This window comes from Athene cunicularia (assembly GCF_003259725.1).
Source record: "Athene cunicularia isolate RWA chromosome 5 unlocalized genomic scaffold, athCun1 chr5_part1, whole genome shotgun sequence".
NCBI lineage: Eukaryota > Metazoa > Chordata > Aves > Strigiformes > Strigidae > Athene > Athene cunicularia.
In genome coordinates, this window is record NW_020799101.1 from 7950165 (window position 1) to 7975084 (window position 24920).

The window sequence follows — 24920 nt, forward strand, 5'->3', positions numbered from 1 at the left end:
TTTGGGTTTCCTTAGTCTTGTGCTGTCAAGGCTCTTCTTCATTGTGGCAACTTTCTGAATACTAATACCCACATTTTTGTGTGATTTTTAACATTCTTCCTCACAGATTTCTTACTACTGCATTTATGCTCTCATATATCTTTTCATTCAGCTTTCATGGTGTAATAAGTGATACCTGTTGCCTTTCTCTCTGATTTTCAGATAGTGCAGTCTTTCTTTTGCTGATAAAGCTATGCTTTCTAAATATGGTCCTCCAGGTTTTAGCTGTGTTGGCTCGTCTTACAAGATTTTTCATGATTTTGCCAATGTAGAAAATGTGTTAAAAAGATGCAGTTTCAGACAGTAGCAGAATCTCCAAACGTTGGTCGTAAGACTGTATTTAGAATTTGAAGTTGCTCTGATTTTTTATTGTATATGGTACTTTGTCACCCTGGGTTTTTTTGGTAATGTACTCTGTTGTTTCTTATAAACTGAATTTTGAGTGGATTTGCTCAGTGCAAACTATGTATCTCAGCTTAAAATTGGATGCAGTTTGAGAAAACTGTATAGAATCTTGCCTTGAGTCTTTTTAAAAAAATTGTTTCTTTGTGCTTTCTTTATAGAAACGTTCTAACTTCATTTTCTTAAATCTTTACTGCTTCACAGCTGGCGTATTGCATAGTACAGTTTCTGGAGAAAGACCCCTCACTCACAGAACCGGTAAATCTCTCTTTCATACTTTTTTTTTTTTTTTCCCATCATAAACTACTTACCCTGTTGAGAGAAAAGTAAAAAAAATCTAACTTTTTTGTCCTTATAATTTAGGTCATTAGAGGTTTAATGAAATTCTGGCCAAAAACCTGCAGTCAGAAAGAGGTAAGTGATATGCTAGTATTAACAAAACCTAAGAATTATTTTGATCTACAGTATGATAGTCAGGGAATCTTTAGATATTTCTAGGTAGATAGCACATGCTGTGATGGATCTTGGTATTGATTCTTGTAGGTGATTTTTCCATAGTTGAATTCTATTTTTTCAGACAGTTTTGACTATGAAGAGAGAAGTTTGATAACCATGGTTTCTATTCACAAAATAAGCACTAGTTCTTCTGCAGGGAATTTCTTTTTGTTTTAGAAAAGAGAAAATAAACATAGTTGAGGATACATTGGAAAACTCTGTTAGATTTGAAATTGTTTGTAAGTGAGGATAGTATTTTTCCAGGGAGGATGAAAGATATTTTATTGTCTGGTGTTTGCCTACTAAAAAGATGCAGTTCGAGCTTTGCATTTTTATTTCAAATTCTTGATGCTAATCTTAGTTTCTGTAATGAGATTTTCTGACACAGCAAAACAGTTATTTTGAATATTGCTTCCAAAAATAAGGGAAAATTCAGACACTCTCCTTCGTTAACAAAGTTTAAGCCATGGTCAAATTCCGTATGAGGCTAGGTTTTCAGCGTGGTTATACTGTTGCAGTTTTGAATTTTGTTGTAAATAGAGTGTTTGCACACACTCATCCTTCTTCTTTTAAGAGTCTGAATCCAGAAGCTGCTAAAGGTAGAAGTGACCATGTTTTTTGAGAGAGGATCTCACTGAGCTAGTGAGGCTTCCATTTCTCCCTGAAGTGGTGGCATTGGAGGGTTCCCAGCATTCATTTTGCTGATCAAGATGATTCAGAGATTTTATGTTCAAATGCTTCCTTCCCTGTCTTTAGGTCATGTTCCTAGGAGAGCTGGAGGAAATCTTGGATGTAATCGAACCATCACAATTTGTCAAAATTCAGGAACCCTTGTTTAAACAAATTGCCAAGTGTGTTTCTAGCCCTCATTTTCAGGTCAGTAGTAGAGGTTATTGTTTGTATAGGAATGTATTGTCTCAATTTCAAATATAACACTCCCCAAATGTAACTATTACTTTATGTTATGTGTTAAATATTTGTCTTCTGGATTTTAATGGAAGAGAGGGTATGTTGCAGTGGAAGTTTGGTTCTGAGTTCCATGAATCACTTGTTAGATGTATGTTGGGCTGCAGCACAGACCTTACCATTCTGAGCCACATAAGGCCTTAAACTGTATCCAAGCAGAGTTTGAGCCCCTTTGACTATAGATGATAAGTACTCACCATGAGGTCTTCAGGCTGGTAGACCACATAGGATGTATTTGCTCCCTTTTCTAGTGCAGTATTGTGCAGCATTCTTGTTTTTCTACTTCCTTCTGCAAGGAGGTGTCTGGTTACTAGTGATAGAACCCATAGCCTGTTTTCTTCACATCACGTAACAGGAAGAAGGGTAATAAATAGAATTTAAGTTGAATCATATGTGAAGAGGAGATAGGATTTATGGCCTGTAGTGTCTCTGTATTAAGCTAGGTGACCTATTTTGGCACAAAGGCAGATGTGACTGTTTTAGGCTCTTCCTTGTACTACATTTGTTTTTAGTGTTATTTAGATCAGTGTTTTCCCTCCTATGCCCATATCTCTTCCCCAGGGTGATTATTGTCATTGGTACCTTCCCACACTTAAAATTTCTCCTCCCCTTATTCAGCCCAGCTACTGGGCCTTTCCCTGTCTCCTTCCTCCAGTATCCCAGCACTGCTCTCTTCCTTCTGACTGCAGTCACAGGATTGAGGGAAAGGGGCGATGGGAAGTCTGTCTGCTCTCCCTTCCCCTCCACAGCTGCAGCATTAATGCAGCGTCTGCACCTGGTCTTCAGTGAGTAACAACATATTGCTCAGGGGAAAGAGAGAGTGGATGCTGGGGGAATCTGAATTATAGGATAAAAACTTAATTCCATTAATGCATGTTATGCTAAGTAGAATTTTAATTTCAAAGTTAATGATTCCTGTTAATTGATCTGTGTGAAATTTCTCTGTGATTTGTTTTTCCTTCAGAAAATGACAAAATTGTAGGTATCTGAATTCCTGTTAATATTTTATTCCTTTGACTCAAAGGTGGCTGAAAGAGCGCTGTATTATTGGAATAACGAATACATCATGAGTTTGATAGAGGAGAATTCAAATGTTATCCTTCCCATCATGTTTTCCAGCCTTTATAGGATTTCTAAAGAGCACTGGAATCCGTAAGTTTTTGCCATTACACTTTATCTTACCATTTGACATACCACTGATAAACTTGGGGAATGTCTGCTGAAGATTCAAAGCTGGCATGAGCAGATGCAACTCCATTAATGCCATAATAAATTAGTATATACTTGAGCTTGTCTCAAAATGTTTTTAATTACCTGGTATGTGTGCAAAAATCAGTACCTTAGGGATAAAAATAGACCTTCTCACGATTTGGAAAAAAGAGAAATTAGATGTTACGTTATTGAAGAAAAAGTGTTGCTCGTCAAGCTTTTCTCCTACACAGTTCTTTATAAACCAGTTAACATCTTCAGCCTGATCGTAAATTGTCTAGAACAGTATCACTTGGCATTAATAAAACTTTGTGGCTGTATCATGGAGGATACTGATACATCTGGTAGATCTCTGGCATATTTCTAAACATCTATGAAGCATATAGACATCAGTATATTCTTAGGTTGGGTTTTTTTTCCTAAATTTATTTATATACAGCTGTTCTCTATTATGCACAGTAATAGAGCAGTTGCTTCATATCGATATCCTGTTAGTTTGGCATTTTAATTTTAAACTGAATGACCTAATAGAAAGTGTCTTAATAAAAACTACTATTACAGTTAGATACCATGTATTTGAAAGTTTTTCGAAGTCAGGATGATTACTGTTTAGTAAACCTGGTATTTTTAATGAGTTCAGGTCCCAGTTGCTTTAAGTTCTTACTCTAAAGTATTTGTAAAATATTTCATCTTTTGAAACATTAATCTTTTTGTTCTGTACCTACCCAAACTCTCAAGTTTGTTTGCTTACAGGATGAATCTAATGCTACTGGAAAGCTTCTGTAGCTAACACGGGTCACAAAAAGACACTGTCCATAGCATAGTACTGCATTACCAGTCTCCAACCTGCCCATGCTCCTGCCCAACCCTTTATACTATGCACTGGGATGCTTCTGGTAATGAGAATATTCTAGTATCCTAGTTTGCAGAGTTGTCATACCTGCAGGAATTTTGTACCTTTGACACGCAAGCCAGGTGAATATGACAACCATAGTAGTGGACCAGGACTGGGATCTCTTGATTGATAAACTATTCCAAATTATTTGAAAGTCTTTTAGACTTGTTTCTTTGCCTTCTTCCTTTTCAGTTGCTTTGTTGTTTCTTTATCTTCAACTCTGCCAGAAAGGAATTTTGATCTCTAGATAATCAGACTATTGGCAGACCCATCTTCCTTTGGAAATTCTAGTATATTTTAATTAGGTATCCATTCAGATGGTATAAAAGAGTAAACCGATTCTTCCTTTTTTGAACTTTTGTGAGACAAGAATGCGTTTGAATCCTTTTTGAAATTATTATTATGCATAATTTCTTCCTGTATGAACAGATCATGCCTGTCATGTTTTATGCAATTAAACAACTCAAATTCAAATAAGCAGTGGTTTATTGGTTCTTGGGTAAGGTCTGGAACAGCAATGAGCAAAGTAGGCAGAGGTTAGAGAGAGAGAGAGATACAGATACTATATATATTTATAGATATAAAATATATCATTTTTATTTTACATATATATGTATACACACACAGAGTTTTACACAGATACTGCAGCGTTCATCTGAAGGATTTGTGGGGTTTTTTTAAGAGTTTTTTGCTGTACCAAAGTGAAAATGAATATGAAATGTATGAGTACAAGGAAATGACTCTTGAAATACTGCCTTGTATTTTGCATAAATGCACTGAATATTCAGCTTCATAGGAAAATCAGAAGGAAATATGAATCACTCCAATTTTGTGTTCAAATCTTTTCTTTCTGCCAGCATTGATGATTTGAATTCCTGGAGTTGCATTCAGAATTGCCCCACAGCATGAGTTTGTAGTTATATGTATTAGCTTTCTGTTGTTACCTTTTACCCTAGAGTTTTGGTTTACTCCATTTAAGTAGTCAGTAGAGACATGAAAGCTGATTTGCACCTTTAAATATGTTGATCAAAAGTAGTTTCACTGAAATCGAAGAATTTACATTATCATACTTGCAAGAGCAGCATTGGTTGCAGAAATGCTGGTAAGAGAAGACACTTTTATTTTGCATTTGATTTTATCCGAAACTAATAGATTACTTTTTTTTTTTTTTTTTTTTAATGTTTTGTTGAAGGCATTTATGGAAATGAACAGCACCATGTTTGACGAGCTGACAGCCACTTACAAGTCAGATCGTCAGCGGTAACTTTTTAAAGCTTTTTTTGTCAGCTGTGCATAAGGCCCGCTGTTTAGTTTTTCCCTTACACTCAGATACACTTACATAATCTCACACGTAATAGACACAATGCTCCATTTGTCCCCTTGCATGCTCTTTAGCCTTCTTGTGAGATGTCAGATAGTATCATGTACAGGTTGTTCTTTACCCATTATGAAATACAGTATCCCTTGCCTTGCTTGGGAATCCACATTCCTCATGGAATTCATTTCGGCTCTTCATTCCAAAAGACTTAAACGTATCAAGATCTTAAATAATAAAAGAATAACAGGGGGTAAAAGATAGAACTTTGCTTAAAGACTTCAAAAAATTTACAGTAAGGTTGGGAAAGAGACATGAGGGAAAACCCCAAGATCTGGTTTTCCAAAGTACTGTTCATAGGCTAGATGTGGTCTTAAAGCAGAGAGGTATCCCTCAATTCTTTCATTTCTTATTCAGAGGTCTTGCTGTACCTGAGTCCTAGCATGCAGGATCCTTTAGATACACCACTCACACAATCATTAGTTCCACCCTAGTAAATTGCTTTCTGTCTTTTCTCCTATTTTCCTTGATCTTAATTTTCCAATTATAGTGCAGCATCTTTTCTCAAAAGTTTCAGCTTGTCCAAAGCATCAGGTTTTAAAAATGAGGAAACTTCAGCAACTCTGAACATTTTGCAACTTAAGTCATACCTTTTCTGTGACTCGGGGTTCTCCCAAGCAAAGCAAAGGGTTTTGTATGTCGTCAGACCTTGTTAGGTTAGTCTAGTCTGTAAAGGCTCTTGGAGGCTGTACTTTTCAAATTGTGTGACTGGAGTCACGCTGTCATTTTGTCTGCTTCATTGTTGTAAAATACAAAGTTTTATATGCAAAAAATATACAACTAACAGGTTAGTTCATTAATACAGCATTAAGATGCTAGATGAATTCTAGATAGGTGTTGATAAATAATGCTCAGTCAATAGGGGCATCTGAGATAACTCTGCCTGGTTTTCGAGCAGTAAAGGCAGAGATGACTGGTCATCTAATCTAGCCATTTACTGAGGGACCTCAGTGACTTAAATCAATTTGCAATTGCACTTTGCCCCTTAAGATAAGGAACTCTGCTCTTAACAGTACCAGACACTGTAGTAGTCTGCCCTGTGGTTGACTGACTGAACTGCACAAGGAATTTTTCTGCACCTCCTGATGTTACATCTCCTATCAAGTCTGGTGCTAACCATTTCACTATTTTTATTTAATACTTAACATTTTAAAACATGTAAACATTTGAATGTATAAACTGCTACATTGACCTTAATGTTTACAGAAAATCTTTAACAACTTAGTACAACCACATTTTAAAAGGGTAGCTTTGATATCACTAAAAGCTTGAGAAGTATGTTCAGTATTAATGACTATATTGTATATAGTCATAATATATTAAGCTCAAATAGGTAAATTGGATGAGGTGATCATCCTGTAACAGTCTTTTAAGCAGGCATATATTTCAAAATGATTAGAAGATAAATATCTGGTAAGTAACCTGAAAATGTCAGATTATTTCATTTATTATGTCTAATTTTAAATACTTCCTGATGACAGCGCTTTTTTTTTTTCCCCACCCTTCTTCATGGATTTATCGGAAAGTTGTTTGTGTTTTTTATATGTTTAAAATACATAAATACATAAAATGGGAAATTAAAATTTCAAATAAATAAGCCCGATGTTGGTACTTTGACTGAATCAAGATATGTAGGAATGTTTCTAATCTGAAATATCTTCCAAGAATTCTCTGGCTGGCAGAGAATCTCTATCTCTGTAATTGTTAGATTTCCATTTCATTTGAAACTATAAGGTGATGTAACAGAAATTAAAAGCATTTTGTACTTTGCAGCATCAACGAGATTTATTCAAAGTAAGCTATGGCAGAGACAGGAAATTTAGCTAGCAAATAATGCAGGTAAAGTAAATGTTAGGGTAGCTGTTTAATTTTATCAAATCAGCTATTAAAGTCTCTTATTAAAGCAAATGCTACATAGATCTTGTAGGAATTTGGTAAGGAAAAAGATTAATCACTGAACAACAGGCACATCTTGTAGGTTGAGCTTTCCGTTGACTGGTGCCTAAACTATATGAAAGCCACCAGTCAGTATAAGTAAGAACAGTGATTCTAAAAGAATAAGGGAATGCTTGGTCTGGAAAGTGGCTGTTATTTATAAGATTAAAAAATCCCTTGCTTAAATAAATAAACATGAAAATAATTAAATGCAAGTTAGCCCTGAAATGTTAGTTTTTATGATCAATTTGCTTCTATAATGAAAGTCCACGGCATTTTTTTCTTCTGCATTACAAATTAGTGTCTGAACACTGTCACTTTGTTCAGCTTATGTTTCATGTTCTTTTTGTACTACTTTGTTTAGTGACATTTATGTAGGTAACAAAAATCAAAAGCAAAAAAAGGAAAAAAAAAAACCCAACATGTTAGGAAAATTGCAGTTGTGTTCAGCAAAATTAGTGCTGCTAATTAATGTCAACTATATATTTTTAAACATAAATATTCTACAGTCTTCTCTCCTGCTAACTCTTTGTTTTATTTCATCTGTCAGTGAGAAGAAGAAAGAGAAAGAGCGTGAAGAACTGTGGAAAAAACTGGAGGATTTGGAATTAAAGAGAGGTCTTAGACGTGATGGAATAATTCCAACTTAACAAAAAAACAAAACAGCATTATTAACCTGTGGAGTCACACATTTATGTAGTAGAAGATGGAGCAACAGTTTTCTGTATTGTGCAACTTTACAGTAGATTTCACATTTGTTTCATTATTACAACAGCACTGTATATACCTGTCTCTAAGTAAAGGAAAAAAAATAAGGACTTTAATCCAAAGTTTGGACAGCAGATGGACTTCTCAGAACTTTGCAAACATAATAATTGTTTTAACCCTTCTTTAAATCCAGTCTTCAAAGATCTGTTGATGAAAATTGCGATGTCAAATTCCATTGTCAGGACCCGTTCCTTATTTATCGTTAGCAGAGAGTATAATACAACTTTCAAATGTGAACAATCTTAAAATTTAGCTTGTCTTTCTGCTAAACTGTTAAGTGTATTTATAGTAAAAGAGAAAAAAAGACTGTCATTTCCTTATGAGTTTGTGTAACATCCTCCTTCTCTGGATAACTTTACTGTAATTTGACTTCTTTTCCCTTTGCACATCTTCATAAGTTGAATGTCCATTCAGATCAGGGCCATGAAAAACATAGGTCCTGAATAAAAGTTTTGTTTACTGGTGTGAGCATTGTTTTTAGTACCAGGCTGTCTCTGGTGCTTCCTTACTTTGAACGTTAGGAGTTAAAAAACAAGTAGGTGATAAACATATTAGGAAAGGGAGCTTTGGATTCATGCACCTATTTATTGCAAATCCGAATTAGTGTCCACAATCCTTTAAAAATGGGCAGTGGTAACAACCTGGACTTCAGTACCTAACCAGTATTAGTGATATGGCATTGGACACGCGTATCGGCGTTGTTTTAGAAATACTAATTGCTAAATTATTACAGTATGTTTTTATTGGACCATTTCAAAAGAATAAAGACAAACGCTAAACAGTGCAAGCATGAAATTGATCTCCAGTGGACATGGATCTAATTGGAAATTAAGTTGACATAGCAGTTTGGACTGTTTGGAGTTGTTGCCTTACTTTTTAATATGTATTTATAAAGTGTTCCAGCAAAAGAGGATGTAGCCTCTAAGAAACATACTATAGTGTTTTTGTGGTTCTAGTACTATTACTCATCACAGTACCAGCCCCATGGTCTTAGCTGGAAAGGATTCTGGATAATATACTGCATTCTCATCTGGATGCTCATTCCTAACTACTGTATTTGTTACCAAAAGTGGTTCTACAAATGCTACTGAAAAAAATTCTGGAAATCCTAATGTTCTGAGTATTAATAATAAAGTTTAAAATGCTTTTATATCAAAGGTGCATTGTGACCAAATTGTTTAAAACAAAAGAAAAAAAAATACAAAAACAAAGAAGAGGGCTGTATTATAAGTATACATTATTGGCTATCTGCTTTGTATTTGAAAGTGGAATCTTACATCTTTGGTAGGTAAAATGCTGATAAGACTTATGTACAGTATATATTTAGCTAATGCAGTTGCATTATTATATACCGAAAGGTATGTGTTTCAGGATTTTTCTCCAGGATGCTTTTGAACTGTTATAGACATATGACAACAGTGAATTGATAATCCTAAACCATCAATCCAGCAGTATTTACAGTATAAAACTGAATTGGTGTTCATGAGTCTTTGTGATAGTTGCAAACATGAATTTATGACCTGTTGCCATTGATAGAAATACAGTATAAATACAAGCTTGTATATTTTTCTTCCTACCATTTAAATATACAGTAGAATTTGAAGTTTTCTTGTTTTCAGGCACGGAAAAGAGGTAAAAAAGAATTCCCTCCTAGACTACTGACTGTTTCAGGATTATCAGGTCACAGTTTGTACTCCTGAGTCTGCGCAGGCAAATGTTGTAAACACAACGATTTTGTAAGAACTTGACACTGTTAATTCTGGGAAAAAAAGTGGAACTAGTCATATGCAACACCAAACACAACATGGTTTAATGGAATTAATATGAGCTTCTTTTAAGCACACTGACTGGGACGCAATGTAAATTAGGCAGTTACTGTTGAACCATTTTATTTTAAAGTGCTGAAGCAAAGGTGCAAGCTGAAATACTGAAGATTAAATAAATTTATAACAAATGATGTCCCTTAGCCCATTGATTTTGACAGTCTTTTATTTCTGTTACCAAAAAATATTTCTAGTGTGATTTCTGTGTGAAGTGATCATGCTTTACAAGAGGGTGGACGTAAACTCATTCTCAAAGGCTTTGTTCAATTGTGAAAAACTGAGATAGAATGGAGGAAAAGAGATCAATGTTTTCCACCTGGTGGAGTAAAACACAACAATGTGAAATTAGAAAAAGCACCTTGTCCTGTACTTAGAGTTTAGGTGAGTGTTGTTTGTTCATAACTATTTTTGGTTTTGACATGACATTCTGCTATTGATCATACAAAACTGATGAGAACCTGATGGGTTGCAATATTTTGTTACCTCTGATGTTACCTCTGATGTGGGGATAGTGGGGAGTATCTAAAGTTTATAGATGATTTATCACTTCCGAGAAGGAATGTTTCTTTAAAATGAATGAGACGATGTGATATTAGTCACTTGACTCTAAAAGGCTGAAACGACAGTAGGTTGCACTGTGTGATGTACGTGAAGAAGCACTTGCCACAATGATACCACCGTACCCCCGGGATCCACTGCCACAATCCAAACGCGATGTCCTGCCACTCTGCAGAGTTCCCATTGGTATCAGTTGGAGTTGTAGGCAAAGAAGGCGGCAGCATATGGGCCCAAGTGTGATCAGTGCGTCTATTTAATTCTGCTTTTGTTCGCTTCTTGAGTTTCAGAAACTACCTTTATTTGTGTAAATGTTTTTGTTAACTGCTCATGCAGAAGTTGTTGGGTGGTCGCTTGTGTCCTGTACCATATTGGTTGCAGGAGAAAGGATTGAATGCTCTCTGGTAAAAAGAAAGAGCTTCATTTTCAATAATAGGGCATTGCATCAGGTCATGGGGATATAACAACTGTAAAAGTTCCACTCATATACTTTAAATTGAGCGCACATTGCTTTCTTCATCTTGCAAGTCTTCCTTACTGTTTTCCTTTCATTGTTTTTGAGTGTTTTTTGTTTTTCTTCCAAAGGTTGGAATGCTTTAAATAAAAGTATTCTAATGCCATTGGAGTGTTTACTAGCAGGGTTACAGTAAGTTTAATCTTGGTTTTGTTAGCATACATAAAAGGATTTAATTTATTTTTTTAGCTCCTCCTATATATGGAAAAGTAAAGGGTGTTACAGCCAAGAATTTGCTTGAGTAGGAAATACAGCAGCTGTACTTAGATTATATGTGTGTAAGTGCAGCCTCAGGCACTCTCACTTTGTGGAAAGGAAAACACATTAGGAGCTTTAAAAACCTCTTTATTGTTTTGTGAGGAGGAAAATCTAGATTCTTATCCCCCCAAATAAAACCGAAATAATTTGCTTTTAGTTCTGTCTTGGAGAACAAAGATGGCCTTTTCTCTTAATTGTGTAACAATATCATCCCAAAGCAGTTGCCCTAAAACAAGACAAAGGTGACAATGCGCAAGATTGAAGAATGTTTTTATTCACATCTGACTTTTTTTTTTTTTTTTTTTTGGCTCATCTGCTTCCCTTAGCAGCTCTGTAGTGAGCCACGAATTAGTTTTTCTAGTTGATATGTGCAGCAGATTTTGTATAGACCATTTTTTTTTCATTTTGAAGTCTATGAAATAGTATCTCGAAACAGAATGGAACTGATTTTGATTGAAAACTTTTATCTAAGTGTTGCTTCCCATCCACAGAAGCATACACTTTTTATCATGACCTCTCTGAATACAAGTTTTTGTTATTTGGATCACTTACTGTAAATATGTTGTATTCATAACCTCATGTAACGATGAGGAGTTTTCAAATATAAATAGTATCGATACATTTCTTGTTGTTGTCCTATTTTTGATTGTAGTATAGCGAATGACCTGTCATGCTTTTTGTTTAAAGGTTAGCATTAGAGTCATAGATCTTAATATTTTAGCATTTCATTGTTTAAGCAGGAGAGGGCAGCAAAAGTTCATTTTTCCCCATAGGAATGCTCTGGTCCATTACTGTTTTTAAACTTAGATGCATTTAACTATCTGTGGGTAGGGGGGAAAAATGAAACATTTTTTATATATATTAAAAGGTGCATATGAAAATATATAGACTGGTCCAACCAGACTGTGAAAATGTCTTCTACTCTACGTCAAAGTAATAATGAAAATACCTTCCACCTCTGGATAAAGTACAAGCAGGTCTTAAGATCTTGGATTCAAATGTCATTCTTTGGAAATAGTTTACTTTCTTAAAAATGGTATCAAAGAAACTCAAACTCAATGGTGCTCCCAGCTATAAATGTGTAATCCTCCTCTTTTGCACATGCTCAAGAGGCTCTGTACTGTGGGTGCATCTAAATAAAGAAGCAATGAAGTGTTTTCCAGGTGCTTGGCTTTTCTTTCCACCTCCTTCCCTATAAACTTCATGTACGTTTTCAACTGTGAACTTCCAGTGATCAGATACCCATTCACAAGTATTAAATGTAAGGATACTTGTCGAAGAAAAAAAACACCCAAACGGTGAGGTGGTAATTTAAGTTTCTGCCAGAATTACTGTAGTAAACACTTAGTTTTCATTAAGTGCATTTTTTGTTTCAAAGGTCCTCTCATGATGATGAGCATCCTCGTACTGCACACAGCCACGCCTGTGAGGGAGGTAAAGAGCAGTGGATGCAGAAAACGGGCATTAGATCCACAGTCTGCTTTAGAAACCGCTTAAGCCTTGGAACAGGTGAAGGAACTTGCTCTTCTATAGCATCATTCTGCTGTTTCAGTCCTTGTGCTACCCAGGACAGAGGCTTAAGACAGTCATGTACGTGGGAAACATCCTCTGGAGAGAACCAGAGGTAGAGCCTGGTAAGGGGCAGTGCTGGCGAGCGGCCTTAGCTGCAGCACAGTAGATAGACTGCAGTAAAATTGGAGACAAGATGTATTAAACATCTGATTTTAAAATGCCAGTTTCCCACATGAATTATTCTAGTAGTCTAATTCTTAAAACTTCCGTTTTGATTTTTTTTCCCAATTAAATTTTCAGCAGTTAGATGTTGTGTGCTTTGTTACAAGAGCTCGTTATTGCAAATCTCTTTAAATACTTCTAAGACATTATTCAGATCACTTAACAGCCTCGTGTCTCTTTACTTTCTTATTGCAAGGCGAGTATTTTGCAAAGATTTGAAAAAAAACCCAAACCCTAAAACATGAAGTAAGTTGGCCTTCAGGGTAGGATTTGTCTTCAGTACTTGCAAGTTAGAAAACAACCTTTAAAGGACTGGAGTTAAAAACTTAAATTAGTTTCCTACTTTTGGTAATGATAATTGCTTCACTGATTTTTCATCTTTGTCTTTCCTTCTCAGGAATTCTTATATAATATCAGAGCACTTAGTTTATCTTACAATAAGTTTGGACTCCGGGTCACAAATCTGTGGCATACAAAAGTAGTTTTGTGTGCAGGCAAAGACTGTTCCCAAGTCTGTATTCAATAAAGCAATAGCTTGGGTATTAAACTAGAAACTGATAGCAGGTCTTGCATTACAAATTTGGAGCTATCTGTGGTTTTAAAGATTAAGTGCTGAAGCCAAAGCAAATATCCTGAATTTAGTATATACCTTGGAAGTGTACTAACCCACTGTGAGTAGTGACTGCAGGCCTTTCTGGAAATCTCCAGCACATGAAAAATTGTCATACTGAAACTTTATCTTTTACTATTTTTCTGTTGTTTGGGGTTTTTTTCCCCTATTCATTTTATCTATTCAGTACTTCCCCCTCTCCCGCAAAATCACTGAGGGTATGAGAAGTTAGGGGTCACTCAGAAGGATGGAAAACATGCAGTGCATTTGAGGAACTATATATTTTGTATTGCTAGACAGCGGCTCATACCTTTGATACACACTTGGAAATGGGAACTTCTCTTGCATTATCCCTGGATCTGGGAAGGTCTTCCAAAAAGGGATTGAGAAAAGGATATTCTGAATCTTGGTTTTGAAATCATAATGTTGTCACCACCTGGGACAAGTTTTTGCTTCTATCCAAAGCCCTTCCACTTCCCTGACACGACAAGAGAAAGCAGCCACCCGAGAGGCAGTTCCCACAGAGCATCTGCCTGGTGGAGCCGTGCACTGAGGATGCGTGTGCCAGCCTGCCAGCCAAAGCAGGAGGAAGCTCAAGCATCACTGCCCTGACAGCGAGGAAGGAAAGATAATGCGTTTGTACAAGGATGCATGCAGACCTCCAGCAGCAAAAGGCAGAGGTAACTGCAAACCTTTTCCAAACTGACCAGGCATGGGTCAATTTTGAATCTCCACCTTCTGGCAAAGCGGACATGGTACAGCCATTGTAAGCAAACTGGTCAACAGTCCAGCTCAGTTCTGGGTATCTTAACAGGAATTCTACAAAATGTACTGAGCAGGACTACAGCTTATGCTCATCTGTTGTCCCTAAGATTATGCAATGACTCCCATGCTTTTCTAGGTGTTGCTTTGGCTATGCAGATAATGTGCGTAAGTGGAAAGCAGCTGTATACTTTACCTCAAACCAAGATGGGCATCTGCATTATATGATCCTCCAGGCATCTTGGAGGCAGCAGGCTAAAGCTTGCAGATGATAGATCTCAGAGTAAACTGAAACTTGGCAAAACACACCCTTGATTTCTGGAGCAAGGAAATGTGGAATTCAGACAGCCATAATTAGTTTATTAGTCCACAGACTATTTCACAAACACAAAGGGATATCATTGCTATTTGCTGTCCAAGACACTCATCAGACAGCAATTGTCATGGTTAGTGATTACGCACTAAATTCTGAATGTCAATTCTGGCCAGACTAAAATTACTCTCAGGGCTACAAAGGAAAGAATATTTCCTACTGTAGTATGGTGCCCCACAGCACCCCCTTTTCTCCTTGGCTGCTGAGTGATGCCAGCCTCCTGCAACAAGGCTCTGCAAACACAAGCGTGAAGGCTTGCCATGGACTGAATTTAAGTAAAATTGGTTGTTCCATTCAAAATTGTTATAAGGGTCACAAGATCGGTGGCGATGGACCAGGGGGTATTTTAGCTTTACCCAAGCAAATGCCTTTCCATGTGGTTAGCTAAAGAACTGGGATTTTTTTTTGAGAGGTCCCTGTTCTCACCAAACAATGCAATGTAAATTTGCTTTAGCAGAAACTGTGTTAAAGTTTGTTGGTTTTTTTTTTCAGATGAAATTTTATTTCTGTGATGACCTTCAATCTATTAAATCCCCCTAAAATTTTCAACATGAATCATTAAAAGACCCCCTCCCCTACTTCGAATCCCATTGATATCTATTTGATTATTCAGTTTGTTCATAAAATACTTTGAAAACATTGAAAACTATACATTTGCTCCGATATTTAGAAATGCTTCTGCAATAAATACAACAGAACAGCTAAAGATCTAGGAGATAAGGGCTTTGATTTGACACCCTAATGCTTACGTTAAGTCACCCAGGGAATAATATTTTTCCTCCCCTTTTTATTCCCCTACCTGACCTATTTCTGTTTTCTCTTGCTGTAGAGCTCATTCTGCTGATGGTAAATCTGGGTATGTGCAACACAGAAGCGAAATGAGAGAAAAAAGGAGCTGCTGGCAAGAGCTGTTCTTCCAGAGAAGGTCTGTGTAAGTCCCCTTACAACACAACCCTCCTCATGCCCTCCTCAGTGTATGGAAATCAAGGTCCAGTTATCCCCCAAAGCTCCTGAGGATGCAATGCCTTAATTTAGGGATATCTGAGATTGATACCTGCAAAGATCAGATTCTCACAGGCTGCGTAAGCGTTTTCGATTCTTCCGCTAATACAGTTCAGTCAGGCCAAGCATGTGTGAAAATTCTTGCTAGTTTGCAGGTTTTTGTCAGAATTTGGGAGAGCAGAGGTGGCTGGTTGTTCTGTGGCGTTTTAGTCCATCATCTTTCAACTGTTTTGACTCCTTTTTTTCTCTGAATTTTCATCTGGTTTTGTCACGATGACTGTGTGTTAGTAACTTTCCATGCAGTCCGACTGCACTTTAGTAACAAAGATCAAGCAGTTCCAGGAGCAGCACAACTACTGACACTTGGCTTCCCCTGCCTCTCCTGTATGGATTCATAGGTACGACTTACAGGAGCCATCTGAGGCACTGACTCCTCTGGCACATAGTTGAGCTTAACTGGGACAGAAGCTGCAGAGAGGAGAGGGGAACTGCCAGCAGTCAGATGCATGTGACATGATAGCAGACTTATGTCCGTAGGAAACTTTACCGTGAACTGACATTAGGCCCCTTGCCCCGATTATGAGAAGTGCTGTTCCAACAGCAGTTCCCTGGTTTACATCAAGTGCTTCAGACTTGACCAAACCAAGACGGGCCCCTAGCATTCAAGTTCAGGAGCACACGATCTTGCAGCCAGTATCAGGCATGTACAGAGTCTACCCTTTCATTTATGAATTCAATGCCTAGGAAAAGAGATTAACTAAATTATTTAAACTGTTAAGACACACCCTCCTTTTTTTTTTTTTTCTCCCCTTTTAATCAACTATGATTTATATCCCTGCTAAATCCACCATCCTTAAACTGCTTTCTCTTTTCCTATTCTAAATTACCAAACCAGTTTCAAGCCATTGGCAATGAAATGTATACAGTATGTAACTTAATGGAACAATATCCAATCCATTATTGGGATTTGAAATCTAATCATTAAATGTAAATTCTTGGATTAATTGTCTAGGAAAACACAACACATAAATAAGCCATTTAATATAATACTGCTATTTTCGTTTGATCAGACTTCAGTCGCTGTTGTAGGATATTCTGTTTTGGTTGCATCATTATTGCAGCAGGGAGTGTTAGCATGAAATCCAGATCCTGCAGTAATAAATAACAACTCAATTTCCAATGCTTAAGCTGTCATTTCTGCATAATCATGGGATGACTGATCAGCTTTCATTGCTGATCATTGTTGAACATAGGATAGTTGCAAGGCAGAGCTGGGAAAAGTATTATATCTCAGTGCATTATTGAACAGAACAACAGAGCAACAGAAAAATCAGATGCAAGGACAACTTTTCCTTCACAGCAATATTTTTCAGTACCCAGGATGTGCAAAACACAAGTAAGGCTTAGGAACAGTGATTTCAAGTTGCTGTGGAAATACTAGCAGTCAGTTAAAATTGCATGACCTTACTTCCATACTGGCCTTTCTCCATCTGTGCTGCCTGGCTTTGTGGTGATTGAAGTGGCCAAAACACAGCTCTGAAATGTATTTTCCTTTACTGTAACCCTGAATTGTTTTCCGCGTGTTCACATTCTCTCATTCCCATCCATTATTCTCATCAGTTTTTTCATTCTAATACATTTTCCAAATAATGTCTTACTGTCTGAAAACATCTCTTTGCAGAGTTGGGGTGGTTATCTTCTTGCCCGCAAAAAAAGAGGACTGTGCAGGGAGGGAGAAGGGTTTCTGTCACCCCCGTGGCAGTGGGATGGGAGTGTGAGCGATGCAGGGAGGACACACGTGCTTTGTATGGGTATGGTTCCTCCCTGCCCTGGGAAGACTGGGCTGTGGGGTAACCCTCACCCACCCACCCTGGGCTTCCTAATCCTTAGATTTTCCATTCCACAACTGAAATGCTGGGGTTTCAACCCCAAATTAAAGTTGACATTTGGGTGATTCTCACAGCCCTTCACAAAGGGGGGGTGAGTTTGCCTTTAGGCTTCCCTCTAGGGTGGGGCCGGCCTGGCAGACAGAGCCGTTGGGTAAATGAGCCCCAGGTGTCCCACATTAAGTAACCCAAGGTCAGGTGTCCCACTGAGGGATAACAGCTGGGACCACTTGCAGGAGGGGCAGTGTCTGTCTGTGAGGTGGATGCTCTGTGCAGAGTTCCCTGTTGGGGAAGGACCTCCTGCCTCCCTGGGACTGGTGCTCCAGTCAGGTCTGGCTTTTGTAAACGTGGGCTGTGTGGAGATTCAGTGTGTGGCTTCCTTGGTCTTATGTGTTTGGCTTATTGACTTGGTTGTCTCCCATCCCTTTTATGAGAGACTGTATTTCACTGTTTATTCCAACCATTGTTGGTCCTGCAGTGTCGTTGTTGGGGTCAGTGGAATTGATGTCAATTATGTATAATCTGACTGACTTGTCTGTATTGCCGATGCTCACCCATGTACTGACCCTTTTATATCAAATACAATTTGGTTATTGGTTCATCTTTATGCTGGCTGTGTCCTTTATATTAGGCCTGGTAATTGGCAAAACAACAATCCATCTCCCTGAGCACCTCAGTGACTGGACACCTGATCCACCCTTGCCCCAACCTGGCATGTGCACTCTCTCATTCACTGAGTTCCTCTTATTAGGATGAATGAAAGATGGTCTCTATCCTAAACTCATTCCCTCTCCCTCAAGAGGCAATGCTTACTTGTTATTGCCAAAGCCACTGTAGCCCTAAACTACATGTCTCTGATCTGGAGCTCATGTAGGCTCCCATTGTTTTGTTTGAGCCTGCTTCTTCTGTCCTCCAGAGCTCATGTCCTCATCTTCCACTCTTCTGTGGGATCCCCTGGCAAGTCAAGTTGTGCCTCCCACATGGCTCTTCTGGAATAAACACGTCCTCTCCTTTGATAAAACGAGGATGTGAAAGACCTGGACATAGCAAGTCAGTAATGACCCATAATCAATCAGATACAGGTGTGTGTTACTCTGAAACAGAGTTTGTGCCTCTGTAGAAGAGGATTCTGTTTTAATCTCAAAAGTAAAACCCATGTTTTTCTATCCATGGCTAAGTTTTCTTTAAAAAAATAGAATTTCAATATTTTTGCCTTGGTGCACTCATACTTGCTTGAATGATGGAGATCTTCCCTCTGCTAAGTACAGAAACATGATGAGACAGATTAAGTAGAGCTCTTCTGTAAACTGCAGGACTTAATTCTCTTCCTGCCAGTGTCAATGATAGAAGTCCTGTTGCTGTCACCAAAAGTAAAATAAAGATCTGTGAGGAGATTGGACAAATCTGCTGTGTCTATATGGGAAACTGCTCAGGAGTGATGTGGACTCATTTCCTCTTCCTGCAGTAAATTTATCCTATTAACATCATCTACTATTGTGTGTATATTAGCTGGGTGACCTCTAGAAAGCTTTTATGGATATAAGCTGCAGAGAGTACGTGTGATCCTGGTTTGCATCCTGCCTGTCTTACAATGATGCACCCATCAGCTCCAGAGAAAAATTGAATACATTTCTACTGCATTATTTGTGAATGGTACGTGAGCATACAGTTAAACACTTAAGCACATATAATAAAACCCAACCCCTTGATGTTAAGTAGAGACAGTTTTTCTAAGGCTGTCTAGACACAATGTCTGCGTGCAAAAGAATTTGGTTATGAACAGGGCAGCATTGTTCAGAAGATGATATTCTGCTACTGGGGCAATGAAAATTAAAGTTTTTTCCTTTCAGGAGCGGGGAACTACCCTTTCCTGGTGCAGTAGTCATTTCATGACCAGTGTCACTAAGACACTGTCTTTTCTCCTCTGAGACTCTCCATTATTATCACTTACCTAAAATAGGCTGTCTTGAGAAAAAAACTACTTACCTAGTCTCTGATGTGATAAAAAAAATGGGAATGAAGCAGTGTAACTTCACTTTCTTTGTCCAGAGAATGCCAAATGTCTACAGGAGAGGTATTTTTTACAGGCTGCATTAAATGTCAGTATGATGCTGAGAAGCAAGGTGCGTGCTGTTGGCGCGCTGTAATGGAAGTGGACTGACATTTTGTAGACCATGGAAGGAGCTTGCATGAAGTGCACCACTCTGCCCCACACCTGAAGTGGAGAAGAGACGCTGGGGAAAAATGGGGGTTTGGAACAAAGTTTTATAATCGCAAGTGCTGCTATGAGGTAAAAACAAAGACCAGGCAAAATCCACTCCAACATTTATCTTCCTTCACGGATGATCAGATGCTTAAGTAATTAGGGAAATAATAATTTTTGAACACGGGAAATCTGTCTCCATCCAGGAAAATGCTTTACTCCAGTCATCCCAGTTTATCAGGATAGGGTTGTCATAGTCATGTCAGTCAAAGGCTGAGTCCCAGATCTCTTGCTCTCACTGCCTGTGCTGTTCTGGTGGTTGGACACTCTAGTTTTGTCTCAGGCCAGCAGTTTCTTGGGTTTCAATGAGCACTTTCCTGATGCAAGATTAGTGCATCTGACATCTCCCCAGCAGTAGCACTAATGAAATGTCATTCCGTATGATAGGAATTTGGAGGGAAGGGCACCCTGAGAAGTTAACTGTCCTTTCCCAATCTCCATAGGTGTGCGACTACTTTAAGCTGGCCTCTGTGTGGGTGTTAGAGAAGTTGGGGTCCTCTTCGGTGCTGAAGGCAGGGAAGAGAAACAGTGAGGAACTCTAATGCATCCACTCATTTCCTACTTCCATGTACCAAACAGGTTTGAAAAAGGAGAAATTCTGAATAAAACCATCTCTGGATGAAATGCCATGAGCCTTCTTCAGGCACATATGAAGGTTCAGTGCCCAATGGCTTCAGTGATAAGAACCCCTTGATGATGATGAGAACAAGACCAAACCCCAAAACTGAGTTCCTTGACCATAGTTTGAAGTTCCTGCATTCTTATGACATGGACAATCCTTCTCATTCAGGAGTTGTCCTTGGGTCTGGCAGGGAAACTGAGGGCAAAATCTGCTGAGCCTAAGTCACTGCCTGTTTCTTATGTATTAGAGGGAGGTTTTGGAAACCTTTGCCTCAAACAGAAACGTGGCATGGACACAGACCTGCACATGTAATCAAACAACCAAAATGTGGGAAAAGAAGCGAGTAGCCAGTTTTAATCAATCTGTCAACACTGTGGCTCCTTGGATTAGAAAAAAAAAAACCAAAACGGTGCTTTCTCAGTTGAAAAGACTGTGAAACTGTGATGTACAGAAGCTGTCGTTGTTACTGAGACACATTGCTAGTTCCACGAGAGCTCTCCATGCTGTGCAGAAAATATCACCCAAAGCAGGCAAATTGATAACTGTTGGACTGTGGCCCTCGGGATTGTGCTAGTACCTATGCCTTTGCAGCACCCTGGGGCCAATCTCTGTGTGGTGGGTTTTCTAGGAGTACAGGCCAGCATAGTTTTCCACTTTCAGTGTCAATGGATGTTTTGCCATTGCTGAAAGTTTGTGTGTATGGCTCTTGAGTGGAGCTAAAGAGCCATAGGCTCAGAAATTCAGTTCCATACAGCTGAAGCCTGCAGGACATCTGATCCCTTCATACAGTTGTCACTGATGCTAATTAAAGAAGCAAACCTTAAATTTAATTTTCTAGCCTTATACTTAGGGTCAATCCCAACATTTTATTATCTTTCCAGCTTAATCTGTGAGTCATTTGTAATGCATTTTCCTTATAAATCAACATGTTTATGTTGTATTCTTCACACATCGAAGGGGTTCAGAGTTTTTTAGTATTTCAAGTTGAGTGGGAATCCCTGGGGTACAGTTTGGCACACTACACTGAAAACATACCTTTTAGTCATTTCACTGCTGCGTTTCAACTTAAAAGGCTGACTGAGGATTTAAACAGCTGGATTTCAGTGTCTGTTTGCCACATGCCAGCTGCCGGCAAAGCAAGAAATTATTATACTGGGTCATGATTTACATATTTGACCTTTGAGCATAAGGGATATAGCAGACATTGTCAGAATCAAATAGAGTATGAAACCCTGTGAACTATGAAACTTATCTTGTTAGACTGTCAGATCTTTATAAATTAATCTTTGGTTCAAAAGTGTCTTTAAATGACAAAAGCATTTTGTTTTTATCAGGATTTATCTGTCTAATCTAATTAAAGTAGAAATAGCTTACAAAGTGCTGAATATAGAGCATGCTTGAAGAAAAGCACAAGTGTGTAGCAATAGCACCATGAAATTGCGTTTGTGGTACTCTTTCAGTTAATCTGTATCAAATAATCCATATGCAGAAGACTATAGGCTCCAACCTGAACTTTCAGCTCAAGTAGAAAATTGTGATCTGTTACTACTGCGATATCAGAATTTGTAAATAAATTAAAAATTATAATGAGTGATGTGTTCCTAATGGCACAGAGCAGTTCCCCTCTGGGACAGAGTTGTGTTTCAGAAAGCCCCGTATGTACCAACATCCTTTCATGGTCAGGGCTGGAGTTGGCATTTCACAAGTCATGGCATGTGTGACAGCACAAACAATTCGCTATGCAATAGGGTGCCTCCTGTTTGCTTGGTTTGTCAGAGTGGTTTTGAGATGGATTGTGATTAAGAGATGATATTCAGGATTCTTTTGTGATAGCTGTAAAAAAGGAGATGCTATATGCTCTTCCAGCATGGCCTCCACGTTCTCCTTTCACAAAGAACATGCTTGGCTCTTTCTGGCTGTGTTACAGCAGAGTTAAAATGGAGATCCCTGCAGAAAGGACACTGGGAAGGTTGCAAAGAGACAGTTTTAGAGTGATGTGGCTGTGGCAGTGATGCTTAGGTGAAAGGAGGAGCTTCGTCATCTCTTGCTCTTCCTGTCTTGCTCCCCTCATAGTTCTTCAGTTGCTGACAAGTCGGTGACCCAGGATAGACAGCAGCAAACTGGGAACCCTATGGTGACCTAAGCTGTCTCTGTATGGTTGTGGAGTTTGTTTCTCAGAGGCTGCTGGAACCTATTTTTCTTTATGACCTTGTGTCTCTGTGAGCTCTGCTGGTCCTGTGACATGGGATGACTCTGCACCCGTGAGGAGCTTGTTAAAATCAGTGGGAACAGGGTGATGAATTTAAACTGGAAATAGTCTGAGGACTCAAAGTGTTGACTGAGATCCACATTTCCCCAGAGGGTGAAAAGAGTTCAGACTGGAAGATTTGGTTCTGTCTGCTGTTGAAACTTCTTGCCTGTTACTGTCTGGGTCTATGCTACGCTGAAGTTTGGTTTGGCCATGTGCCTCTCTGGGGTTTGGGACTCTCATCATACTTGTTTTCCTGGCTGGATTTTGATTAGTTCAATAGTTCTATGAGTTTATTCTAACAAGATTCACAGGAAGAGACAGTAGCTTTGTTTCAGGAGATTTCATTTCCAGCTTTGTCTAATTTGTAAACTTCACTCATCACCAAGGCAATGTTGGAAAAGGAACATTAGCACTGGTGGTGATGCATGTCAAAATGAGGTGTCCTTTTTCCAGTGCTCTGGACAAGAACAATAGGGAAATTAATGAATTAAAACAATGTATCTTTGAACTTCTCTAGTTTTGATTAAGAAACTTCATCTTTTACTTCGGAGCCCAGAGGAGAGGATTAATGGAGCTATGTCATTGCCCACTAGTCTGTCATAAACGCGGAAAATGTTATTTTAAAAGACCATTAGAGGAAATCTATGGAATGCAGAAGTGATAGGAGTTAAATTGCTTATTGCCAGTCATGTATAGTTTGCATAGCTTCTATATTTATTGGAGAATCTTTTCACATTGTCATGAATTTTATTTTCAGATTGTGTTTTCTGTGGCACAGATAACTCAAAAAAAAATGCCTTTAGATTCTTCTTGTGGAGAAGGAGGAGAGAAGGCGTTCAGCTGCCCTTGGGGGTGGCCGAGTGTGAGTGTTTCTGTTCAGGAGGCAAATCGCTTGGTCCTCCAGATTTCTTTGCTTTTTTCTCCTCATGGAAGTCTGGGTGAAAGTTTTTCCTTGATGTGTAAATAAATCCTTGAAATCCGGAAGCATTTCTTTGCAGAAGGGGTTGTTGGGCGTTGGAATGGGCTGCCCAGGAGGTGGTGGAGTCTCCATCCCTGGAGGGGTTTAAGGGTAGAGTTGACATAGCACTGAGGGATAGGGTGGAGTTGGGAACTGTCAGTGTGAGGTTAATGGTTGGACTGGATGATCTTCAAGTTCTTTTCCAACCTAGACAATTCTGTGATTCTGTGAACTCGGAGCAGATCTCCAGGCAATCACCTAGTATACAATTAGAGAGCTCAGTTCTCACCCACATCAATGCTTAGCCAATTCCGTTAGATTTGAATTCTTGCATTACACTGGGTTGAATGAGATCAGCATCATCACCATAAATGAACAGTCTCACAGGCAAGAAAATATGGCCACAGTTGAGGACGGTGTAAAGGTATACACACAGTCACAAGCGGCTGTGGAAACTGAGAAGCACATTATCAGTAGTGTGCAATATCCACAGACAATTATTTAGCACAGGTATGATAAAGGCAAAAACAAAGTGCAGGAATCAAGTGCTGCAGTGTTTAAAGCTCGCATTCCAGATCCTTAAAAATATAAAGCGTAACTTAGTGCTATCATCACAGAATAAACGTCTACTGTTCAGCTACTTTTATAGCATTTCTGTCCAGGTTGTCTAAAATCAGTATATTGCATATAAGTCTATCAGTCTATTTACCTTAATTGTTATTTCTGTCAACCCCCTTGGCTGTTAGCAAATACGATTAGTTAATGCTTTTCCCCCTGCATTGTAACGACACATCAATGGTTGTTTATATCAATGGTTGCTTTACCTGTTCGGGTACCTTCCCTTGGCAATAGTTCTGCAGGTGCTGCTCAGGCAGTTTTCTTGGTTGATTTTTCTCCTGAGACAGAGAGAAGTGTTAAACAGAGAGCAATGCTAATCTTGGAAGCTGTCATATAGAGGGTGCCATTTATTTTCACACTCAACCACATATTGCCTTGCCTTGTAGATGTCAAAGGGACTCAAAACTTAACAGGAACCTGGGAGTTACTCAAGGACTTCATGCCAAACAAAAGCCCGTGTTCTCTTGGAGAGTTTGCACATCTCTGTATTGGGGATGAATTTTGCATTAATAACACCCATTTTTATTTTATTTCAGGATGTGGTAGTCAACCATGATCAATTGCAAGTTTAGGTGGTGGCTGTCATTTCAGAGCCTGGTTCCCCCCC

General features: G+C 38.6%; 1 protein-coding gene across 1 annotated transcript in view; it reads left to right on the forward strand.

The window, feature by feature from the left end:
- PPP2R5E (protein phosphatase 2 regulatory subunit B'epsilon) overlaps positions 1 to 12391 on the forward strand; it is an 80212-nt gene extending 67821 nt beyond the window's left edge. Inside the window, 6 exon segments of the mRNA XM_026849405.1 lie at positions 646 to 699; positions 805 to 855; positions 1693 to 1812; positions 2927 to 3071; positions 5179 to 5266; positions 7867 to 12391. Coding sequence (XP_026705206.1) covers positions 646 to 699; positions 805 to 855; positions 1693 to 1812; positions 2927 to 3071; positions 5179 to 5266; positions 7867 to 7966 — 558 coding nt within the window. The 3' untranslated portion in view covers positions 7967 to 12391.
- Positions 12392 to 24920: the final 12529 nt, after the last annotated feature.